This window comes from Aspergillus versicolor, assembly GCF_001890125.1.
Source record: "Aspergillus versicolor CBS 583.65 unplaced genomic scaffold ASPVEscaffold_1, whole genome shotgun sequence".
Lineage (NCBI taxonomy): Eukaryota > Fungi > Ascomycota > Eurotiomycetes > Eurotiales > Aspergillaceae > Aspergillus > Aspergillus versicolor.
The window spans coordinates 1,401,037-1,423,236 of record NW_024467524.1 but is presented as its reverse complement, the minus strand read 5'-3'; the positions used below and the strand labels follow the sequence as shown (position 1 = coordinate 1,423,236).

Here is a 22,200-nt window from a genome sequence, read left to right as displayed (position 1 = left end):
GTTCAGTCAGCCGAGGCAGGTCCTACTCGCGGTCCTTATCCGGTTCGCGTCGCAGCTACACCCCTAGCTCCTATACCGGCTCGCGCTCTAGATCACCTATTTCGCGAAGCCTCCGACGTTCAGTCTCATACAGTCGGTCCCCTTCTCGCAGTCCACCCCCTCGCTCTGGTCGTGGACGTGTCGACTCTAGATCTCCACCTCCACGCCGGAAGCGCAGTCCGTCTCGCTCCGTCACACCGCCGCGTCGAAGCGGTGGAAGGGCTCGTAGCTACTCGAGATCTCCCTCGCGCTCTCCCTCGCGCTCTGTTTCTCCACCGCCGCGTCGAGCGCCTGCGCGCAGACGGTACTCTTCAGAGTCGCTGTCACCACCGCCAAAGCGAGCCGAGAAGAACGAAGCAAGGCCCCGCTCGCCTCCACGACGTCAGCCCCCTCGAGGCCGGGATTACTCCATGTCTCGATCGCCTAGCCCGCGGTACGGCAAAAGCCAGCGACGACGAAACTCCAGCTCACTATCAGCGTCGCCTCCTCCCCGTCGACGAGCACGGTTTTCCACGCCCCCTCGTCGGTAATTTACTTGGAACCTTGATATTAAACAGTGCATGCAAGGAGTCGGTAATAAAAGGCCGCCATGTTCTCCTAACGATGTATTTTAACATAAATATGCACACTATCAATAACACCACCCCCAAGTGCAACACCATTCTATGGTCTATTTTAGTTTTAATAATAACGTCTTGACAAGTAACCTAGCTATCAACCTCCCCAGCCTCCCAAACACACCTACTACACAAACACGCCCCTCCCAGTGCACCAGCCGCCCATTCCCTCCTTTCTTTAACATCCAGGCCAATATCACAATAATGATTCAGTATTTCCTCATCCTTCCTCACCCCTTCACCCCTCCTTTCGCCCTCAACCCTCTCCTCGCCCCCTTTCCTCTTCCACACAGCCCGCTCCTTCTCCCCCCTAACCACAAAAGCAATCTCCCCTCCCCACTCCCACCTCACGTTGGGATCACACGAGTGATTCGCCAAACACCAAAGCGGATGCACAGCACAGGTCTCCGGCCCGCCATCCCAAGTCGAGAGCCTACCAGAGGCCGTGCCGCGGAACTTTGCGTACATCGTGTTAAGAACCCACGTGTCGTACCTATCCAGCGTCGTATATGGGTCGAGTTGCATTTCCTCAATCAGCCGCATCGGCTGCAGGATTGAAAGCTGGAAGCTGAAAGGGAGGGTTCCTTTCATCTTGCTGCTGCTGCTGCTATCTTCATTATCGTCTTCCGGGACGAAGTCGCCCCAGATATATTTAATTTCAGGTAAATCAAGAGGATGGATTTCTTGCGTTGCAGCCATTGCAAGCGCGCGGCCAAGAAGTAGCAGGTATAAGTAGTCGGCTTTATCCTTTGGATCTGGGATATCCTTCCCAATGGACTCGAGGTTCTCCATTAGACCACAGACAGCACCGTGGTAGACTTCCTGCGCCTTATCGTGGCAGGCCTGCGAGCAGAAGATTATATCGTAGCATTCATCGCAGGCGACTGGGGGGTTTTCGGAAGAGAGAGGGGGGAGGACCCCGTTGCAAGCGTCGCAGGTGTCGTCGTGCAGGCGGTTCGTGGCTGTGAGAAGAGAGGACTCATGCAGGATCGTTTCGCCCGGTTGTAGGTCTTCTTTGGCGAAGAGACCGAGTTGGATAGAGAGTTCTTCTTCTCCTTCCTCCTCCTGTTTTTCGCCCTCTACCTTCTCAGTACTGTCTGATGACTGGTGGAGGACTGGTAGTGCAACGGCGCGCACTTCACACTTTGGAGCGACATCCTTGAGACGTTCATTTAATAAATTCAAAGTCTCGGGGGACTTGCGGTCCGGTTCGTGCTCATTCCAAGGGTAAAGGATTCTGCGCGCAAAGCCTTGTGCCTTCAACGAATTTGGGTTAATCTCCTCTTCGCTGTTTTGAGAGTCCTTGCCTTTTGACGCATAGTACTCCCGCTTTATGTACGCAATCTGGTCTTCGAGGTCCTTCTTCGCTGTAGAGGACCCCTCATCAGACAGTGAACGTTGTTCGAGCACTGCGCGGCCGCGTAGGGCGAATTCGTACGCATCGCGTAGACAGCCACAGCGGGCTAGACTCCTCACGAGCAGGGCATATGCGGGCCCAATCATGGCATTGTACTCATCTTCTGTGAGGGGTTCATATCCCTCATCATCATCATCATCATCTTCTTCTTCCTCTTCTTCTTCTTTTTCTTCTTCCTCATCGTTTTCATCCTTGCGTGTTGGTGCCGAAGACTCTGCTACCCGCCGCCTAGCATGAAACTCACATCCATCCGGATCAACAATAGAGTCTAGTAACGAAAGCGCCCGATATGCATCCGCAGAGGCGAGATCCGGGAACCCCAGACGCTCATGGACCAAGCCCCGATCCAGGTGACGGTGGGGATTGTGCGGGTCTGCATAGAGCTGGGAGGTGGCAGACGCGCGAGATTGCAGTATTTCCTGCATTTTGAAATTTATACCTTGGTGGTGATCCTCAAGGTACCTAGAGGGTTTCAATCCGGCCTCTGGTGTTGGTTGTAGGGAACTCTGGTGGATATGCACTCCGCCCCGCGATCTATAAATTTTTCAACCGCCGTGGCGAGCAAGATTCAGACCCCGCAATAGGAGAATATGTCTTCAAAACACAACCTTAGATAGTACAGTGTTTTGAGAATTGAAGGGCAACTAGAATAAACCTGAGGCCCGAGGTCTTTGTCAGTTATAAAGATGTAGAGCAGAGAAGGTGGAAGTATCTTCATCCCCACTCGCTCTGGTCCAATGAAAAATCAAGAGCGTTGTTTGTGCATATTGTGCAGTTTTGCTTATTCACTATTATGCATATATGTCTGCACATTTTCTGTCTATCCAACTCACCAGCAATCACTACTTTCACATATAAAAGATGAATAAAATATTGTTAATGGGAGCAAATAAAAATCTAGACGCCGCTATTATCCGGTTGTTTGGGGGAGCAGCCTTTTAGCCCTACTATATGTACCGTCGATAACCCCGGCTACGAGCGGGCGACTACAATATCTGCTGTACTACCGCAGCAGTTTTTTGCTATGGCTCGCCTATAAACAAAATGATTATCGGACGCCGGATGTTTGGGTTTGACATAGGTTGAGAATATACTTCGGATAGTAGCGGTATTGACGGACCGGAGCGGTTAGGACTACTGTGGAACAGTCGGAAAGGGATACTTATTACGAATATTTAAAGATAATTAATATTTGCTTTCCTCTCACTGGTGTATTCCAGGCCTATCATTTTAAGTACTCAGAATGGTTGGACCTTGAACACTGCTTGCTAGAGTCTGCAACTACATTGAACAAATGTAGACGTAGACTACTTCATGTGGAATCAATCGTCTGTTGCCAGTCATCAAAATATACGCTTGCTGCACTCTAACCTTATTCCAATACCAAGGCATAAGCACACGAATAGCAAAGCTAGTCCAGATAGCCCTTGCCACTAGCCCCGTCTTGCTGCACGGATACTCCAGGAGCTGGACGGAAGTCTGGGGTAATGCGGGGATATGGAGTAGGTCGACGCCAGATGCCAAGAGTGATATACAGTGGTATAAAGGGTGTCTCTGGACACGCTGCACTGCGAGTAGATATCCTGACTCGTCTCTGCTCTTCCAGATACATGAACAACCAGGATGACGTCGAATCCAGCAAATCTACAGCTCCAAGATGATCACAGCCATGACAAGCCCTGGGCCAACCACCAGGAATCAGTCTGTGGCGCTGACCTCGAGGATCCTAAAAACGAGAAGAAACCACCCCAGCCTGAAACAGCCGACTGGACAGGCTCTCAGAAGAAGTCAGACCCGGCCGAGATCCGGCTCGTGCGGAAGATCGACTTCGTCATGATGCCGGTCCTCTGGATCATGTACTGGTTCAACTACCTCGATCGAAACGCAATCACTGTTGCCCGGCTGGACAATCTTGAGGCCGAGCTGGGCCTATCTTCGACGCAGTATCAAACATGCGTGTCGATTTTGTTTGTTGGGTACATCCTCGGGCAGGTCCCTAGCAGTATGCCTTGTCCCCAATCTTATACATGTACACCCACCTATATATAGAGACATACATACTAAGTATTCATTTGGGAGAAAAGACATGCTCCTCACCCGCCTCCGGCCCTCCCTTTTCATGTCCGGTGCAATGTGCCTCTGGGCCGTTGTAAGCACTCTAACCGGCATAACGCACGACTTCAAAGGCCTCCTCCTCACGCGCTTCTTCCTGGGCATAACCGAAGCCCCCTTCTACCCAGGCGCCCTCTACATGCTCTCAATCTTCTACACGAAGAAAGAAATCGCCACGCGCATCTCCATCCTCTTCACAGGCAATATCTGCGGCACCGCGTTCGCCGGCCTCATCGCCATCGGCGTCTTCCGCATGTCCGGCATCGCAGGCCTCTCAGGCTGGCGCTGGCTGTTCATCCTGCAGGGAATAATCACATTCGTGATTTCCGTGATCGGCGGGTTCATATTACCCGACGAGCCGCTGACTACGCGGTGGCTAACGCGTGCAGAGCGGGAACTTGCACATGCGCGCATGCAGAGGGATACGGTGGAGTTGAGAGAGAATACGCCCGTCTGGGCGGGCTTGAGGGAGGCAGCGTCGGATCCCAGGCTGTGGGTTCTGACGGCGATGCAGCATTTCCATATGGCGGCGAGCAATTATAAGAATTTTTTCCCGACGATTGTTGAGACGTTGGGCTTTGACCAGAATGTTACCCTCGCCTTGACTTGTCCGCCTTATATCATTGCTGGGATTATTTCGATTGCTTGGTCGATTAGCTCTGGTTTGTTCTTCATTCATATATATATATATACTATATATACGATGCTGACGGATAAAAGGCCGCATGAACGAACGCACATGGCACATCACGCTTGCAAAAGTCATTGCGGTGATGGGCTTCGTGCTCGCGACATCAACACTCAACGTCGGGGCGCGGTATTTCGCCATGTGCGCTTTCGCAACGGGCGTCTACTGCTGCAACTCGATCATCCTGGGCTGGGTCGCGAGCACCTGCGGGCAAACGAAGGAGAAAAAGGCATCGTCGATTGCAATTGTCAACACGGTAGCGGCGATATCGATGATATATACTGCGGTGAGAGCGGCCCCCAGCAGCAGTTACTTACCATGCTGAGAATATATATACGTAGTATCTCTGGCCAGACTCGGATGCCCCCCGGTATCCGATTGCAATGTCAACGAGTGCTGCGTTTTCGATAATCGCAGCGATCCTGGCGTGGGTGTTGAGGGCGATGCTTGTGCGGGAGAATCGGAAGATACGGCGGTCGGATGACGAGCATACGCTGTTTTATGCGTATTAGGCGGGGCCGCTAGCTGGCCGTTGGAATTGCTCATTGTGGACAGGTAGTGGAGAGTGGATATCCCTTAGCGATAGAATCAAAGAGAAGTCTACGTCAGAAGAATGCTGCCCCTGCACGGGAGAATGAGCGTGCATCCCGTCATTGGCCGAGAGCTTCGTGGAAGAAAGATCCCCAAAGCCACTGACGTCGTGGCTGAAGATCACTCCGCGAGCCTACGTCAATGGAGTAAATAAATCTACAGCTCCCTGCACAACATGGACATTGACATTGACAACTTCCTGCATTCTTTCCGTGGGTAAAAAACTAATGGTAGGTACCGAAAAATGTAAAGGAAGAGAGCGAGAGCGAGAGAGCATATCGCCTCCCTGCCTGCTCTCCAAGGACAGGACCATTGCGATTTCTACTGCCCCCCTGGAGTTTAGTTTGAGTTGGGCTGTCATTCACATCACCTACGCAGATCGGTCAATTCAGTCCTGCTTGCTTGCTGACTTCCAAGACGGGCGAGGGGCATAACGGGGTTGACTTACACTGCAGTTTTCATCTAGCACGATCCGGGAGTGCTCTCCCGGAACTAGACCACCCTGTTGCTGTCGCACTGTAGCTGCAAACTGAGCTAGCATGTGCCTCTGTTAATAATTAGCAGATGTCTAACTTCATCGAGACAGCGGTGTAAAAAGAAAAAAAAAAAAAGAGAGAAGAGAACAGAGCTTACAGTCACAAAGGCATCACTCATACCCCCTTGCCGCTGGACGTCGTTCTCGCTCATGATCCGGTAGCTGTCGTGCATGCACTTGGCGCTTTGCAACCCCCCATTTCCTGATCCAAGCGTGTTTGCCGCGTTATTCGGGTCTAGGATATTGACACCCCGGCGGGCATCCTCTTGGGCACGCTGGTCCGGCGAAAAGATTTTGATCGTGTCGTCGATACCGGATGCCGCAATGGTCGGCTCATAGGGGTGTCCTGCAGGTCGCAAACCCATTAGATACACGCTCAAAACGCAATCAGAAGCTACCTAACCTACCTTGCACAACATTAACCACCTCATCATCACCCTTGAGGATATTGACTAGCTTGCAGGTGTCCCTCTCCCAGATGAACAGATGGCCCGAGTCGCTCCCGCTCACCACATACTCGTCGTCTAGCCCAAAGAAATTTGCATCCTTGACCGTTTTGACATTGCAATGTCCGCGATAGACCCTCGTATGCGATGAGCATGGGACGTCAGTCTCCACGTCCTCCCTTTTGTTCCGTTCAAAACCATAACTTTGAAACAAGCGCTCCGCAGCATCCGATTCCGAATCGTCGTCATAAAGGCCGACAACCTCGTCGTCACTTTCATCATCATCATCATCATCATCATCATCCTCGTCCTCGTCCTCTTCCTCTTCCTCTTCCGAGTCGTCATCTAAGTTGCCGTCGAACATACCATCGTTCTCGTTATCCCTCGTCGAGTCAATACTTTCAGGTGTATGCAATCCTATGTCCTCTCCCGCTGCGAACGTGTGATGACGTTGGCGGCTGGAGCCCCGGTTGATGGCGAGGCTGATATCTTGGATAGCTTCCTCTTCAGTGTTTGCCTCGCTATCATCCTGCGACCTTTCTACTTCCATCTCGTCGTCCGAGTCGTCCTCAACGGTCGTGTTGAGGCCTCCGAATGCGCGGTTGACAAGTTCAAAGTTTACACCTGTCCCCGCATCCATCAATACGCCGCGGCCCACCTCCAAGAGCCAGAAGTGTGCTAAGGTCCCCGGATCGGTGGATCTGGGGCTAGGCCGATCGCCATTCTCAACCCTAGTCGACGCCGAGCTTTTAAGCGCATTCCCAAAGGCAGTCAACGCTGCATGTTGCGAGAGGAAGAGTATCCGAGTCGAGTCATGCTCGAATCTGGAACTATCAACATTCACCACAGGAGTATCGTCTGCGAGCAGGCGCAGATATGGAATCAACACCGCTTCAAGAGCGCCTTCGCCAGCATACTCTGGTATGGGGAACCTGTCCCGGTTGCGACCATGGGTAGGGCTGCGCTTGAAGCCAGCCAGAACAGCGCTCCGACCGCCCTCGACGAACAGAATCAAGGCTTTTAGAAAGTCATATCCAAACTGTTCTCTTCGGTTGATGACGTTGCCTTCCCCTGGCGCGGGCCCTATTTGCTGAAACTTTTCCAGAACATCATCATCGACCCCATAGTCTTGCACGTCCCCATCCAAAGCCCGCGCAAGCGTGCCAGCGGCCTGCACGAATCTATATGACGATTCTCGGTTACGGCGCAGAGTCTGCTGAATGCGCACAATTTCTGGAGTCGGATTGATCGGGTACCTCCACGTTCTCATGACCTCTTCCATCTCAGGCAAGAAGGTCAGCGCACACATCAGGGCTGATGAAAACGAGTCATGAAAGGCCACGAAGGAAAATGGAGTTGCCATCCCCGCCTCTTCGCGAGCAGATGCTTCAAGCGAGAATAAAGCTTTCCGGAGCTTGACAAGGCCCTTGGCTATGCGCAAGCTTCCCCTTTGTGCTTCATTAAGCACGGCATATCTCGCCTGTTCCATCGCTTCTGCTGTATCCATGCCTGACGCAGTGGAACCTTCGTGTAACAATGAAGGGAAGGGGATGTTTTCCGTTTCGCCGTTGCCATACCGAACTCGGAATGCGAGTTCCCCGTCGTCGTGGGCTTCTTCGCCTTGTCGGGATTTTCGTCTACCGCCGCTGGATTGGGAAGACTGGGAAGTCCGATTTTGGCGCTTACGCTTCCTGTCCTTGAAGCTCCGCTTCTTACGTGAGCTGCCTTTGTCTTGAACAGGCGATGCCTGTTCCTGTGCGTCTAGTGCATCTGGACTCCGGACCAGGTCGAAGCTGTATATGTGGTCGCCCGACCAGCTCACAATCATTTCATTGGGGTTGGCGTTACTGATTTTACAAGCTGTGATGTGGCCCTTATACCGAGACTTGGTGCGTTTCTTGCCGTTCGGCGCAAATCTTCGGACACACCGCGTTGCCTGGCCCATCAGCTCCTCATCGTGGGTGCTTCCTATGCCAGGGGAAGTACCAGGATCACCCCGTTCACTAGGAAGGTCCCGCCCCAACATACGTCTGTCGTGAAGGAAGCAGTGCAAGTGTGCGCCGCCGAGTGCAATATAATGCGGCTGACTTGGGGAGCATGATATGGTATTCAGATCAAGCCTGTGCCGTTTGTACGAGATTAGTGGAGGAGGGACATTCGAGTCATCGTGTCCTTCACGCTGTGCCATGTACAGCAGACCACCTCGGGGTTTTGGGTACGCTGATGAAGGTTGGCGCAAGTCCCACTGGCGAACTTCACCGTCCTCGGAGCACGTCAGGAAGAGATGCGGTGATGATTCGGTCACTATGCGCTTGGCGCGATCTGCATGGCTTCGATACACTCGCGCGTTGGTATTGCCTGCACCGAGGTATCGCGTATTGCGGAAAAATTGATTTATACGTGGGTTCCCCGATTGACTCGAAAGGTCCTGCGAACCGTTTCGGCTGGAATGTTCAATGTCAAAAACTCGTACCTGAGAGTCCCCAGAAGCAGTCACGAGGGTTCGGTCATTTGACTGCGGCATAAAAGCGACGGAAAAAATATTCCCTGTGTGTCCAGTGAAAACACTGGTATTCAAGGCAAACGGTGCTGTTGAAGATTCTGGCTGGTATGAGTATATGTTTAAATGGAGGTCATCCGAGCCCGATGCGAGCAGTCGACCAGAACGCGACCAACTGTGAAGAATCAGTTCCCCGAACAATGGGAAGGAAGTGAGAGGCGCTGGCTACGAGAAAGGTGCGGGGTGAAGCGAGATCACACACATACCTGAGAGCGTTGACACAACCGGTATGACCCCCCAACTCGTTAACAATGTCGAGATCGCTGACCCATTCCTTCGAACCGTAGATTCCACGAATATTGGCCGATGACGAGCCTCCTCCGGCTTCCCGACGCCATATACGGTCGTACAAAGACTTTGCCATTTTCGGATCGACGCAGTCGAGGACAGATTGTTTTCTAGGTTGTTTGAGGTTCGAGCATTGCGAGCAGCACAGCGCAGCGTGAGCTAAGCGATCGGCCAGTGTGACGCTAAGCGATGTTCTGGAAGACGAGCCGGGGCTACGGAGACATCTAAAGGCGAAGAATCTCGGGCGGATAAAAATGCAGCCAGGAGAAGGCGCGCGCCGGGGACACAGAGATATGCGAGTTGTGTGGCCGTTTGTTCCTCACTGAACAGAGAGATGAGGTGGTAGCGGGGAAGCGAATAATGAGATCAGGGGGAGGTCAGAGATGGCTTCCTGGCTGAAGAGCCCGGGTTGAAATCTGGAACCTTTTGGTTGCTTGGCCGGGAGGCGTTCTAGGAAGGGGAAGTAACACTGCAATAAAAGCAGAGGAAAATGCACGAGGAAAGCGACTGGAAAGAAATGTTTGGAAGATCCACCGGCCCAGATGCTTGTGCTTGATTGATCCTACGGAGGAGGGAAGTGAATGAATTACGCCCAAAGGGACTTTTCGCAGGCGAAAAGGCTAATGCGACCACAGTGAGGCTCGATAGTCCACCGCAGTTGGATCAGTCGATACGCTGTGTCGCGAGCGGCAGAAAGGAGGCCCCCGACCAGACTATCAGCATCATTATTTCCCGGGCCCAGACAGAGCACAGTGGAAAGGAAGAGGATTGGCCGGTGATGTCACACTCGTCGCCGTGGTGAATCTGCAGGTGGTCTGGGTGTCCTGGCGGCCTGGCAGGTCGGTTTCCAAGTTTCAGCTAGTTGGAGGCTTCGACCGCGGTCTGGACGGACGCTCTCACCCTCCATTGCGGAGAGGGGTCGGGCAACCTGAAGGAGTGACAGCAGAACAAGAAAGGCAACCGATGGCTTTCTTGTCTGATCTTCCCCAACCGCAGTGACGTAGTGACAGACCCAGAACTGGATTTCAGGGAACTGCACCCAGCGTCAACGGCCTTAGTCAGCTCCCGCGCTCCACACACTGTCGCCGCTCGATCACTCTACGCCGCGTCTACGTTCACTATGAACAAATGTTCCAGGTTTTGTTCCTTGTTCCTTGTTCTCGAGGATCTTCCTTCTATCTTACACGCTATGATATATTCCCATACCCCAGGGAGTGCTAGTTGCCACCGGTCGCACAATACTGTCGACAGCTGGCAGACAAACACACTCCTTGCTCCGGTCGAGATATGCAGCCATCCCGCTTTAGCAAGCATCAGAGATACTGGTCCACTTGCTGTCTCTGCTCAGCTCAGCCACCACGATGGCCAGCTTTTGTCGCATTCTGTTTATCGTCACCAGCATGCAGATTTTCAGCGCGACTTGCAGTCTCTCACCGTTCTTCTCCTTCAAAATTCTTCAGTATCGGTGGGGTAGTCGAAAAGCATGTGAGACCCGGCTGACCGTGAAGAACAAAACCCTGCATTATTGGGGGTTTCAATCTTGCATTCCAGCATTACTATATGTGGAACTATCATCCATCCGATATGTAATATTTCTCCCACGCCCTCGGAGATGGCAGAAGGCGCAGGTCAAAGCTCCGACTGGGAAAGATACTTTGCGAAAACAGGTTTCTTGTAACCAACGGGCCCTTTGGGAGCTTAAGTCTGGCTCAACCGTGCACCTGCCCAGACAAATGCAACCGAGCCAGCTCCTTCGTAGTAGCACCATTCCAGTTTTAACCCAACGAAACAGGACCTGACCGTTGTTTTCTGTCGACGGTATGATCGATCATACTTCTTGAACGGGAAAGGGATGCAGGTGGTGGTTGAGTCAGCACGTCATGACTTGAATGATGCTCGTGTCCAAAGTCCGGTTCTCGGTACCGCAGGAACCGCTCGTGGTTGTATTTCAACCAACTGCTGGGCTAGCTGACTAACCCATGTAGTTTCCGAGTTCACGATGTCCGCCTCAATTTTGCGAATGATACCCAGCTCCTCGGCCATTTGATGCACTAACGTGCCCAGATTTTTGACCGCTCGGAGTAATGCAGAAGTGTCGAGCTTCTCCAAATCTCCGTAGCCCAAGATGTCCAGACTCTGAAGCTGCCTTGATGCAAGTTCTAGTTTCAATATCAATGCATTTATCTCATCTTTCCACTCGCGGCGAATTGGTTCAATGAAATCGCCGCCACTTTGTCCTCCTATCCGTGACATTCGGGCCTCCTGCACTTCTTCAACTCTCTGCAGCCAACTCTCGAACTCAAGGATGGCCATTGTGTACCGCCCGCTGCGGCTGTCGCCAATATCATACACCTCCTGAGCAATTAGTGATAGAAGCTGGATCTGCTCCGCGAATCCCTGCTGCCCGTTATGCTCGCGCGCGTTCCTAAGCCAATGATGCAGCGCCTGCCCATTGACTTGTCTTTGTGTCTCCTTCTCCACGTCCAATATGGCCTTGTAGTTTCCTGCGACCGAGTCATATTTCCTCCGTAACTCCGATTCGGCATCTCGTTCCCACTGGTCATTGCGTTCCAGTCCAGACTTATGTAAAAGGCTGAGCTGTAGAAGTTCGGTTTGTAGCGCTCCCACCTCGGGCCAAGATGAAGGAATCAAGGAAGAGGTCTGATCGGATTGCGCATTAGCGCCCGGTGTCGGCGTAGGCGGTTTTGGCGTTTTCTTGGGTGAAAAGTGTTGCTGGTACGTAGAAAACTGATTCCGGGACCTGGGTGTTGTCGCAACTGAGGACGCCTGAGGAGTTTTGGAGGCCGGTGTCACAATCTGACTTCTGTGTCTTGCGTGTCCGCGTACCGTTGACGTCGTCCCCGGGTTTGAATTCGGAGGCTGCCTCAAAGAGGTCGATCGAACTGGTCGCGGCGGGGGAGGCATGTCTGTTTTCTTGGGCGACGGTGGCCGTATCTGTTGCTTGACAGCACCATCATGTTTGACTGTAGGCGTTGAGCCTTTGGTTGGGGATCCCGGGGCTCGCGCGATCGCCCTCGTGCTCGTAGGAAGCGTGGTGGACTTCGCGGAGGATGGAGTCTTTAGCTGACCTGGGCGGATGAGGCTTTGGCGGCGGGTCGGAAGCGTAGAGGGGGTGGTTTTCAAGGGGGAGGCTTTGGAAGGTATCTCTTCTGTTGACTGTGAGGCAGCGGTGGTGGGAGGTTTCAAGGTTGGAATCGTACGCCCTGGATTGCCAGGCTTTGCACATTTGTAAGAAGAGGCTGCGCAGATACAAATTCAAGGGGAATTCGAGCTCAACCCTTACCTGCTTACGGGGCTCCCGGCCTGGAACCGAACGCGTGGGGATTGGCATAGTTCCCAAAGTTGGGATTTCAGCCCGGAGCTCGGCAGATGATAGAGAAGCGGATGAAGGGTGAAAAGGTCATGAAGCCCTCGGGGTCGAGGCAGTCGATAGTCTGAAGGGCGAGAGAAGCAAGTCCGAAGCTTTGAAGCTGCGGTGAACCCGAGCGTCAACAATCAAAGCTTGGCACCTCCGCCTGCGCATCCACCAGTCTGGAGTATTCGTGTCGTGGACAACATTCAATGCCACAGGCCTTTAAGTGTCTGGTAGTTTCAATTATAGCTAGTATAGGCTAACGCTGCTATGGTATTTACGCCATTCTGTGGAACATTCCATCGGTTGTATAATATGTGTTCATCGATACCACTCTAGGCGGGCACATAATGACATGGGAAGAGAGATGCCATAGAGCTCTCATTACAACGTACACACCGAGGATTTAACTTACGAAAATGAACACAATAACCAAAAAGGCTCTCTCTCTATAAGGGCACGAAAGGCGGAGTAAACCCCAACTTTGTTTATTGTATACTGATGGCGTATACTGCGGGTACAAAGTATAACCAACTTGACGAAAAATAATTTTCATTTCATTAATCCGTGAAGCTTTTTATCATATTCGCGTGGAAGTGGCCAAAATTATAGGCTTCCTCGTCTCGGGAAGGAAACCCCTTCCACAGCAGCATGATCGGTAAACCAGGTGACTTTCTCGCCTGCCCCCTGGTTGACGAGGGCGGATGGAAGGCTCCTCCCTTCCTCTGCATCAAAGATCTGTTTCATAATCTCTTTCTTGCCACCACCTGTAGCGATGAAGGCGATGTTCACAGCGTGCGTAACAACAGGCAGTGTGAGTGTGATGCGCTTTGGCGGCGGCTTCGGGGAGTCGCTAATCGCAGACACCCATGAGTCCTTCTCTCGCAGCAATTCGTGGCCAGGGAAGAGACTGCAAGTGTGGCCATCCGGACCGCAGCCGAGGAGAATAAGGTCGAAAACAGGCAGCTTCACGCTGTCCTTGGCAGCGAAGGAGCGCATCAGGTTTTCCTGGTACAGATCCGCGAGCTCCTGGGGGTCTTCGTCGTTGACATGGGCTTCATCGATAGGGTGCACTTTGGGGGCGCCCAGATCCGATGGAATCTTGCTGAGCAGCTCATCTTTCAAAAGGCGATAGTTGCTGTCCTCGTGGTTGAGAGGGACGGCGCGCTCATCTGCGAAAAAAATCTCCCACTTGGAAAACTGGGCAGTATCCTCCGGACTCCCATCTCCAGGAACAAGGAGTGATTTGGCGAGAACAGCAGGCAGGGAGCCTCCGGATACTGCGATGCGAAACGTGTCATGACGGGCTAAGGCCGAGTTCTGGCTTCGGAGGACATAGGGCCGTAATTGCTTGGCCAGAGCGCCGGTGTCTTGAAAGCTGAGGAGATTGGGAGCTGGTCCAGCCATGGTTGTAGAATTGAGATTCGCGCGTATTTTCTGACGGTGATTCACGATCGATGAAGGGAGCAGATTAAGAGCCAAAAAAAAAGAAGTCGAAGGATGAGTGAGGGGTGGTGCTTCGGTCAGAGCTTCAGGTGGGGTGGCGGGGCAGAGACGCTTGATATTAACCACAGTGTCAGAAGCGAAGGCCGCAGATGTAACGATGATGGGAATTCGATGGCTTGGTAAGACTGAATGCGGCCTGCCAGATAAGACAATTATGAGCTTCCAGCGAAACCTCAGGAGGCATCAGGTAGGAAGACCGTTGCCAGAGCAGCCGGAGTGCTACTCCATCTGTCGTCAGTCATCCCTCCCAATGACGTCGCCTCCGAGGGGAAGCGACAACCACCACCAGCATTAATAAGGGCAATGATTCAGCCGGGCTCACGCCAGAGTTTATAGGGACCCATTTTCGTCTATCTTGAATCGTGTCTCCCCTCGAATCCTACGGAAGTCCAGAAGGTTTTGTACAAGGGCCCAAGTCTCACTTCGACACTGATTTGAGGGGAAACTGGGGAGAGCATCGACAATGATGTCAGAGGCCCTTTTGCCAACGCTTCCCTGATGCGGATCAGAAGGCACAATCCAAATAAGAAAAAGGCACGGATGCTGTTTGCTCGATCCCCTGAGGCTAATTGGCAAATCATGCAGCGAAATGAGGGGTTTATCACCTCCAAAATGCCTGAGCGCCCGTCCGCAGTGAGATAATCCTTTGGGCCACGTACGTTGGGACCATCTGTGGCTCGCGGGCGAACCTCGCACGTTATGCACAATTACGACATCGCGCAGGCGCCTCGGCGGATCATTTTGAAATGCACAATCTCTGGAGCAGGTATTGCGCGGCTTGGATATTAGTATACCATGGGGCAACGCCAAGTTTGCGCCGGAGAGGAAGCCGGTTAGCGCAAGGGTGATGAGCACATAACAGGAGGGCACTACGATGGTTTGGGGAATTTCCTCCTGGTAATGATATGCGGAGTTCAATGCATGATACGGGCTGTTCCGTCCCCCTAGTTCGATTTCCATCAACCGTCTGTGACAGATCAGGAATGAGGGTGATGTGGGAGAGGGGAATTGCGCGCCCGCACTCGGAGAATAGGCTCAGAGGGGCTGGAATGCCTACGAGGCAGTCCTTGCAAAAACAATTGGGATAATATGGAATGTCTGGAACTGGAAAATCGAGCAAAAGCTTCAGTTCTTCACGTGTTTATCGACAACGTCATCATTGGCAATGCCTTATCGGTGTTCGACAGGATTGGCGCCAAAAGATGGTCGCTCGCATCGGTAAATTGCACACTGAGAGGATACGCGGGTATTTGGCGAAAATGCCTCAGACTAAGTCAAGTGAAGAACACCAGTTTAAACCCAAACAACATGGTGGAGGAGAATCTAGAATGTGCATACGGAGGAGAGTCGAGCGCGGGTTGCCCCGCCCTGCACCAGACCTGCACCCAAAGTCCGTGCCAGAAAACCAAACACTCCAGTCGACTACTCCCAAGACTCCAGATTCGCAATCGGGCCATCACTGGTACTTACGAAGCTGTCAGCTGCACCCCATTGTCAGATACGATGTGGGCAAGATATGCTCAAAAAACTTGGATCGGGAGAACGGCCAACCAATGGCAAAACACAGTGATCGAGTCGAGGTGTAATCAAGCTCAGTCCTGAAGGAGTTGTCTCGTAGATAATCGCTTCAACTCTACTTGCCGATCGATACAGGAAATACACCAGCACAGGCGGGACTGTGAAACGGCCAGGGTGGATCAGCATTCGCCTCGCACAGCCGTTGAGCTTCGCGCCTGACACGGCTGGGCGACTGGATGTCCGCTTGACTCGCGCCTCTCGCCAGGGTTCCCACGAGGGAATAAGCCATTCATGCCCGAAACGGGATAATGCATTTGTGTCGGCATGATTAATGAACGATGTGAGAGGTCTTATGTCAGTTGGTATGTGAGGTAAGACGGATGGGACGGATGTTGCTGCAGGGCCACAGCCCCAGGCCGAGAGCCCGATGGACGGACTCTGCCAGCCCGATGGGCGATGAAGCCGTCAATAGAAATCCAGAATGAATCAGTAGTCCCTTACAAAGCAGCAGCATCCCGCGATTGTCCTCTCAAGAACGGGAGCTAGACGGCGGGTTATGCAGCCGGGTGGTTTATTCAGCAGAGATAACCATGGGTAACTTCATGTTTCCCCGAGGTCGAGGTGCACGTTGGGCTGGAGGAGTGAAGTATGCGCAGACGATCGCTTCAGTCTTGACCAGTCATGACGACACGACGCGAACTTCCTCGTCGGTGCAGTCCAGATAGTGACTGGCACTCACGCAATGCTTTATGCCTGGTTATGCAAGATTGTTTCACTTCCTACAAGCCCATTGTGCCGATGATGCATATTTGCCATCAAGCACGCCGCCCAAATAGTAGCAGCTGAAAGTCACAATGACAATATCCAGCATTATTAACCTTCATAACTTCCACAAACAGGGCAGTGCAATCCCAGGGAAAGATAAGCAGCTGTCCACCTCGCACTTGGTAACCCATGGCTCGGGCCCAAGGGCTCATTTTCCGCAGCCTTTCCTTCGTTGGATCTGGGTTTTAATGTGGAGCGAGCCACATTGCCGGCCATCTCCCCAGAGTAGTTGACTTTTGAGCTTCAGATCGGGCGGCGCTTTGAGAAATCGGCCGGAGCGGTGTCTTCACAGTGACGGAGTATAGAAACAAGAAAAATAAATTATCATAAATGATATTTTCTCTGCTCTAGCGTGATTTCCCAGTCGAGCGCACTAAATCCTTGGGCTGAGCAGGGGTGGGGACAGAAAACAGGGAGGAAACTGGAAAGAAAAACGGAAGCCTGAGGGCAAGTGGGTCGATCTGACCCTGAAACAGTGCAACTTATACCTTGCGCCAGCATTTATAGTCTCCAGCCTGCGCAGCTTCGCCCTGCTCCGTCGCTCCTCAACCATCCTGCTCTCACCACTGCTGGGCTTTTCGCCTTCTCCCTGATCTCTTGCCAGCTATAGAAACCAGGACAACCGCTCAACTTATTCCGTGCATCCCTCCCTCCTCCCTCCCTCAGCCACCATGAGCTCGTCCTCCGTCCAAGTCCCGCGTCCGCCCTCAAGCACGGGCAAAGATGTCGCTCCCTCCGGCTCAAACCCAGGCTCCCTGGGCTTCGATATCGTCCGTTGTTCACGGTGCCAACGCTCTATGAGCCTCGAGAGCGAATCCACACCCGGGGTTGTTCGATTCGGAATGAACTCGTATTACTGCAGTCGCTGTGCCTCCATGGTGGGCTTCATCCGCTGAACACACACCTACACTTTGACCCTATTTTTCGAATTCGGATCTCAATATAAGAGAAACCCCCCCCCAACGTGAACTCCTCTTCTCGTCAACTCCACCCACGGTACTGGGAAAGCAGGCTCCAACGCGTTGGACCTGCCCCTCGATTGGTCTCTTCCCCCATTCAACGGCATTCACTCTGAACGTGTTCCGGGAACATCTTCACTGTGCTGGCGCAGAATGACCTCTTCGAAGGTCCAACAACAATGGCTGGTCCAGTCACTGTTTTACGAACAACCCTCTCCGTCCATGAGCGAGACTGTGATGGTACCTTGTGGCGCAACCTTCGATATGAACTGTGACCCTTTACCACCAGTCCGCATTCAAGATTCACACTCGCTTACCGGCCTGGCGCCATGATATCTATCTACTCTGAGCCTGCGACACCGAAATCTTACCCCGATTTGACGCGCTTTCGAATGCTGTATCACAAATCAAAGCCCCGAGATACCCCGCGCCATCGGCGATACCAATAGCGACGATCATATATTCAATTCAGGCTTTTTTTTCTTGTTTCTTTGCGACAATACCCAAAGTCATCATTAGAATCGATAAAAACATCCTGTATCTAGTTGCTAGTGTTTGAAGGACAAGTTCCGACCAAACAACCCCCCAAATTCAATATAGAGATTATTGGAAACTACCGAAAATAAGACCCAGTTATCATTTCAGATTCACCCACTCTCCCATCGCCTCCATCCCTCGATGGCGAAAATCAAACACTAGTCCATGTTACAGAATAGGCACATCACACGCTTATCACAATGTCAATCAGCGGTAAACCCCAGAGATCCTCGCTCGCACGCTCATGATTGTCGCCACGTTCTCATGAACATCGCAGATCCTTCTCCCTTCAGATCATCACACCCACGACTGTGGGCCTGTAGGGGTGGCTGACAGTCAAGTCACAGTGAACCACCGTGCTGGGTGCTGCTCCCTCAGTAGTAGCCAACAAGTTAACCACGTATTTGCGGGCGCTGAGCTGCGCTTCCTCCCGTCCGAAACCCGTCCCTGACATAATGATAGACGGAACGGAAAACCTGACTCTCGGTGTCGGAGTCGTTTCATGTCTATCATCTGTCTCACTCTGCAGTCTGCAGATTCTCCCATCCACACGGATACTACGGAGCCCTATCTACCGACCGTACCATACTTCCAGTTTTGGTAGTACTAGTAGCTCTTCCATCTGGCTCCTACGAGGCTACAAGTTGACTTTGTCTTGCCAGTTACCACGGCGGGTACCTTGTTTACCCCCCGGTCTAGTTTCATCCCTTTCTCCCTCTCTACCCCAACGAAAACACGTTCAGGTTGAGATTGAATCCATTATTCCTTACGCACCCCGCAGTGGATCAGTTGAAAACTTCAGCTTCGTGTGACTCAATATCTGGGGGCATTTGAAGGCCCAAGCACATAGGCAAGAAGGTTAGACTGGGAGTGCCGAGTGATAGCCTGGGAGGCCATCCGTCCTCTGTGGAGTCAGACTAGCCTGTCGTATCAACAAATTGGATCTGTGCGAGCCACAGAGCAACTAGTTTGCCATGTGCGCCGTAGTCTACCTTCCTTAGGAGGTGACTAGGTTAGCCACAGGCGATCAATGCTTGTGCCAATTCGGTCGGTTTCTCAGTTCCTGTGGGGGAGGGAGATGAGTGTGAAACTAGATAGAAAATAATCGGTGCCTGTCTGGGTTGAGCTAACCCACTTCGACGTACACCGTAGAGACTTCTCTAATACGTACTCGGTACGGTTTACCTCTCTCACTCTTCCGTGTGGGCTGAGAGGGAAAGGGTCGGAGAAGATTCGAGGGTATTCTTCGGGCCAAGGTCGGTATCAAGATTCGATTCAGATTGAAAGGCGCCAAAAACGGAACGGTCGGATTATTGGCAGAGAGGTTCGTGCCTGTGCCGAGGAAGCCGGAAGGAGGGGAAAAAAAGAAAAAAATGGAAATAGTGGGAATGCTAGCAGTAGTGGCCAACCTGGGCAGCAGAATTGGCCGATCGGAGAACGCCGTCAGACTCAGCCGTGTGCCAGAGTGGCTTCAGCTCTGCTGCGGTGCCCTGCATCAGCACCAGCATCGGTCATTCGGCATGGCCTGGCTGCGTCTGACACAGTCACTGGATGTGCCCAGTACAGCCAGCCACAGCCACGAAACAGCAGAGAGAACGCTGACCGCAGAACCCCCTTTTCTTTTTCCTGTTGCTGGAATTTTGGCGTTGGAATTGGAATTCCGAGACGGTGGAACCTGAGCAGTTGATTATCAGTGGAGCTTTACTGCGTCGTCCATTTGTTTCAAGTTTTCGCCACAACAATCAACATGGGGTTTCGTCTTGGGCTTGGGGCTTGAGCCCTTGGTGTTTGCAGCTGCTGTGCAGTTGTCGGCCTCTGAATTTGCCATAGGGATTGGCAGCGGAGGCTGGTGGAGCAGCTCCTCATAATAACCAACGTGCAAATACGTACCTGATTGAGACTCGAGAGTATCCATATTCGATCAGACCGCATAAAGCCGAGTTAGCCCGTTGGACTCTGCCATGTGATGTGCTCGTCTTTCCTCCAGAGCCATCCGACAGTGACGCTCATACCAAACCAAGGGTCTAGACATTCCAGGCTGGGTAGAGTTGGTCCTTTGGAACGTTTCATCTTTCGAGGTTGTTCCAAAACCCGGATCGTTGGGTGCATGCGCCACATTCCGATGCTCATTGGAAACACAGCCTCAGCCTTGTCGCGCCCTGGGGGCTTGACCGGTCCCTCCGACTGGGTCCAAACAATAATTGTCTTACTCTTCTTGGGCCTTCTTGAGTCCACCTTCAGAAGAAGTGAGGCTTAGGGCCTGCTGTCCACGCGACGTGATCGGCGTGACTCATGGGCCATGGCCTCGTACACCGTAGTTTGTGTACTTTATCCTGGTGTCGAGCTCTCGCCAGAGATGGCAACAGCCTCCGCGAGCTTTCATCAGCACGCCCCGCCCAATGACAGCTGTCTCCGGCATAAGGCGTCATGCATGGCTATCGATCAGCAGGAAGGATATAGGTACATAGCTAATTAGAGTATGGTGGCCGAAGACCTGAGGTGTCCCGTACGATCACAATGGGTGGTGATTATCAAGATACCAGCTCAGCCACTGATAGATGCGACATATTTGCATGACTCATGTCCTTTGTTCTGGTGCTTACCCCGTACTTTGTGTCCGAATACTGTCCCTTGTCTGAGAATCGAGCCATGCATGCCAACGAAAAATATTCAGGGATATTGTAGGTAGGGGATTGTGTAGCCCTAAGCCTCGCGCTTCGGCCCAGGAAGAGCCCACGAGGCAGAAGGGTTTCAGTAACACAAAGACCACAGAATCCGATGGTCGTTCTAATGGCCGATTTCCAAGATAATGTAGGCCAGAGGCCTCGGGAATAACACTCAGTCGAGAAGATTCGGTGAGCGTGAGCGCTTAGAGAAACCCAGGACGAAATAGAGGTATTCGTTCACATTGTATAGATGACCCCAGATAACAGCACCGAAAGAAGTTTAGAGGTCAAAGAGCCATAGCCTTGATTATTGTCTGCACATTCAGACGGGACCAACGGAGAGTATCCCCTTTCGACAAAACGGGTGTCTCGACCGAATGATGTATATTGTTGCGAAACACAAAATTGTAACTGGTAGCGCACTTCCGAAGTAGGAAATATCTATGAGAGTTAATATCGTTTCGTCTCCAGCCGAAGTGGTTTGTGGATGGAAAGAAGAATCTATTCCTGCCTTCCAGTCGGAATTTATTTCAGCCTCTCCGCGTGATAACTGACAAGCGAAACTCTTGCCGTACAATGTACCTACCCGACGTTCCTACACGATGCACTTGTTTTGAAGGGCGGCCGAGTTCGCCATTGATCCAACTAGATGAGTATCTCTCATGCAAAAACGATCAGGGGTTATCCCCGATGGATCAGAGCGAGACTGGGCTGGGAATCCGAGGGGCAGAACAAGTAATGGGCCTCACTTTACTGCAGTGCCCCCGAATGCCTTGGGCAGGCTGCTGTGTTTCGCCGACGCTCGCAATGGTCACTCCAGGTCTCTGTTCGCCTTGCACTTTGTCGATCGGAAGCAAAGACAAAGAAACCGTCCCCCTTCTCGAGCCTGGTTTTGTGCAATTTGTGCGCGTCATCGGACGTGATACATCACAACTGTGCGACGAAGATCTATTTTTGAAGTAATCGAAAAGAGAAACCCTCAGATTACGTCCGCCAATCACGACTGCAGCCTTAAGTGTCTCCAAGCTTTGAAATCCATCTCGAGTTCATGAGCGAGGAGTGTTTTGCTTTTGGCCGGACCTCTCGTTTCGGAGTTTCGAGCATCGACCGACCAACTCGTTCACCCCTCGCTTGATGACATCGCCTCATTGTGGATGCGGCAATGCTGCTGAGTATTATCCACCAACTGGTTGCAGCACAGGTGGGATATGCAAGGTCAGAAGACCGCCACTCAGACAGCCCTCTGCTGTCACAGCGGTTTCCCTCGACGCTCCAGCTTTCTTCTCCTGGCCGGCCCCGAGCTCAATCTGGCGGTGTAACGCCCATAGTGCCAAGATTAATCCTGGGGAATTCATGGTGTTATTCGACGACAAAGATCTGGAGAAAGTCCAGGTTTGTGCGAGGGTGAAAGACGGCGGGCGACTAGGATCTGTCAATGTGATTGTATGGGGCCGCAAGCCTGATAGAGTTTGGCATTCGATTCGATCTGTTATGCGCAGCCGAGACGGAAAGAAAGGAAAAAG

General features: G+C 52.3%; 8 protein-coding genes across 8 annotated transcripts; 2 read left to right on the top strand and 6 right to left on the bottom strand.

Annotated features, from left to right (window-relative positions):
• Positions 1 to 657: 657 nt before the first annotated feature.
• ASPVEDRAFT_231328 (putative MYND domain protein) lies at positions 658 to 2,642 on the bottom strand. Its single transcript, XM_040809521.1, has one exon. It carries the CDS (start codon positions 2,496 to 2,498, stop codon positions 747 to 749), a length of 1,752 nt encoding a protein of 583 aa, XP_040662068.1. The 5' UTR covers positions 2,499 to 2,642; the 3' UTR covers positions 658 to 746.
• Positions 2,643 to 3,696: 1,054 nt separating this feature from the next.
• On the top strand, positions 3,697 to 5,385 carry ASPVEDRAFT_48535 (uncharacterized protein; the record flags this gene model as incomplete). The annotated part of the gene is made up of 5 exons (XM_040814023.1): positions 3,697 to 3,774; positions 3,826 to 4,075; positions 4,158 to 4,847; positions 4,906 to 5,159; positions 5,215 to 5,385. The coding sequence occupies 5 exons, from the start codon at positions 3,697 to 3,699 to the stop codon at positions 5,383 to 5,385; spliced, it is 1,443 nt and encodes a 480-aa protein (XP_040662067.1).
• A 365-nt stretch (positions 5,386 to 5,750) lies between these two features.
• On the bottom strand, positions 5,751 to 6,181 carry ASPVEDRAFT_35679 (uncharacterized protein). The gene is made up of 3 exons (XM_040811046.1): positions 6,098 to 6,181; positions 5,913 to 6,011; positions 5,751 to 5,834 (listed from the first exon to the last, which is right to left on the bottom strand). Exons 1-3 carry the CDS (start codon positions 6,170 to 6,172, stop codon positions 5,826 to 5,828), a joined length of 183 nt encoding a protein of 60 aa, XP_040662066.1. The 5' UTR covers positions 6,173 to 6,181; the 3' UTR covers positions 5,751 to 5,825.
• On the bottom strand, positions 6,098 to 9,123 carry ASPVEDRAFT_35678 (WD repeat-containing protein). Its single transcript, XM_040811045.1, has one exon. It carries the CDS (start codon positions 8,967 to 8,969, stop codon positions 6,387 to 6,389), a length of 2,583 nt encoding a protein of 860 aa, XP_040662065.1. The 5' UTR covers positions 8,970 to 9,123; the 3' UTR covers positions 6,098 to 6,386.
• Positions 9,124 to 11,171: 2,048 nt separating this feature from the next.
• Positions 11,172 to 12,645, bottom strand: ASPVEDRAFT_121399 (uncharacterized protein; the record flags this gene model as incomplete). The annotated part of the gene is made up of 2 exons (XM_040805881.1): positions 11,172 to 12,530; positions 12,598 to 12,645. The coding sequence occupies 2 exons, from the start codon at positions 12,643 to 12,645 to the stop codon at positions 11,172 to 11,174; spliced, it is 1,407 nt and encodes a 468-aa protein (XP_040662064.1).
• Positions 12,646 to 13,272: 627 nt separating this feature from the next.
• ASPVEDRAFT_119018 (6-phosphogluconolactonase) lies at positions 13,273 to 14,073 on the bottom strand (the record flags this gene model as incomplete). The annotated part of the gene is made up of 1 exon (XM_040805661.1): positions 13,273 to 14,073. The coding sequence occupies one exon, from the start codon at positions 14,071 to 14,073 to the stop codon at positions 13,273 to 13,275; it is 801 nt and encodes a 266-aa protein (XP_040662063.1).
• A 131-nt stretch (positions 14,074 to 14,204) lies between these two features.
• ASPVEDRAFT_227450 (uncharacterized protein) lies at positions 14,205 to 15,364 on the bottom strand. Its single transcript, XM_040809496.1, has 2 exons — positions 14,370 to 15,364; positions 14,205 to 14,308 (listed from the first exon to the last, which is right to left on the bottom strand). Exon 1 carries the CDS (start codon positions 15,130 to 15,132, stop codon positions 14,503 to 14,505), a length of 630 nt encoding a protein of 209 aa, XP_040662062.1. The 5' UTR covers positions 15,133 to 15,364; the 3' UTR covers positions 14,205 to 14,308; positions 14,370 to 14,502.
• A 1,822-nt stretch (positions 15,365 to 17,186) lies between these two features.
• Positions 17,187 to 17,411, top strand: ASPVEDRAFT_120937 (uncharacterized protein; the record flags this gene model as incomplete). The annotated part of the gene is made up of 1 exon (XM_040805836.1): positions 17,187 to 17,411. One exon carries the CDS (start codon positions 17,187 to 17,189, stop codon positions 17,409 to 17,411), a length of 225 nt encoding a protein of 74 aa, XP_040662061.1.
• Between the last annotated feature and the right edge of the window lie 4,789 nt (positions 17,412 to 22,200).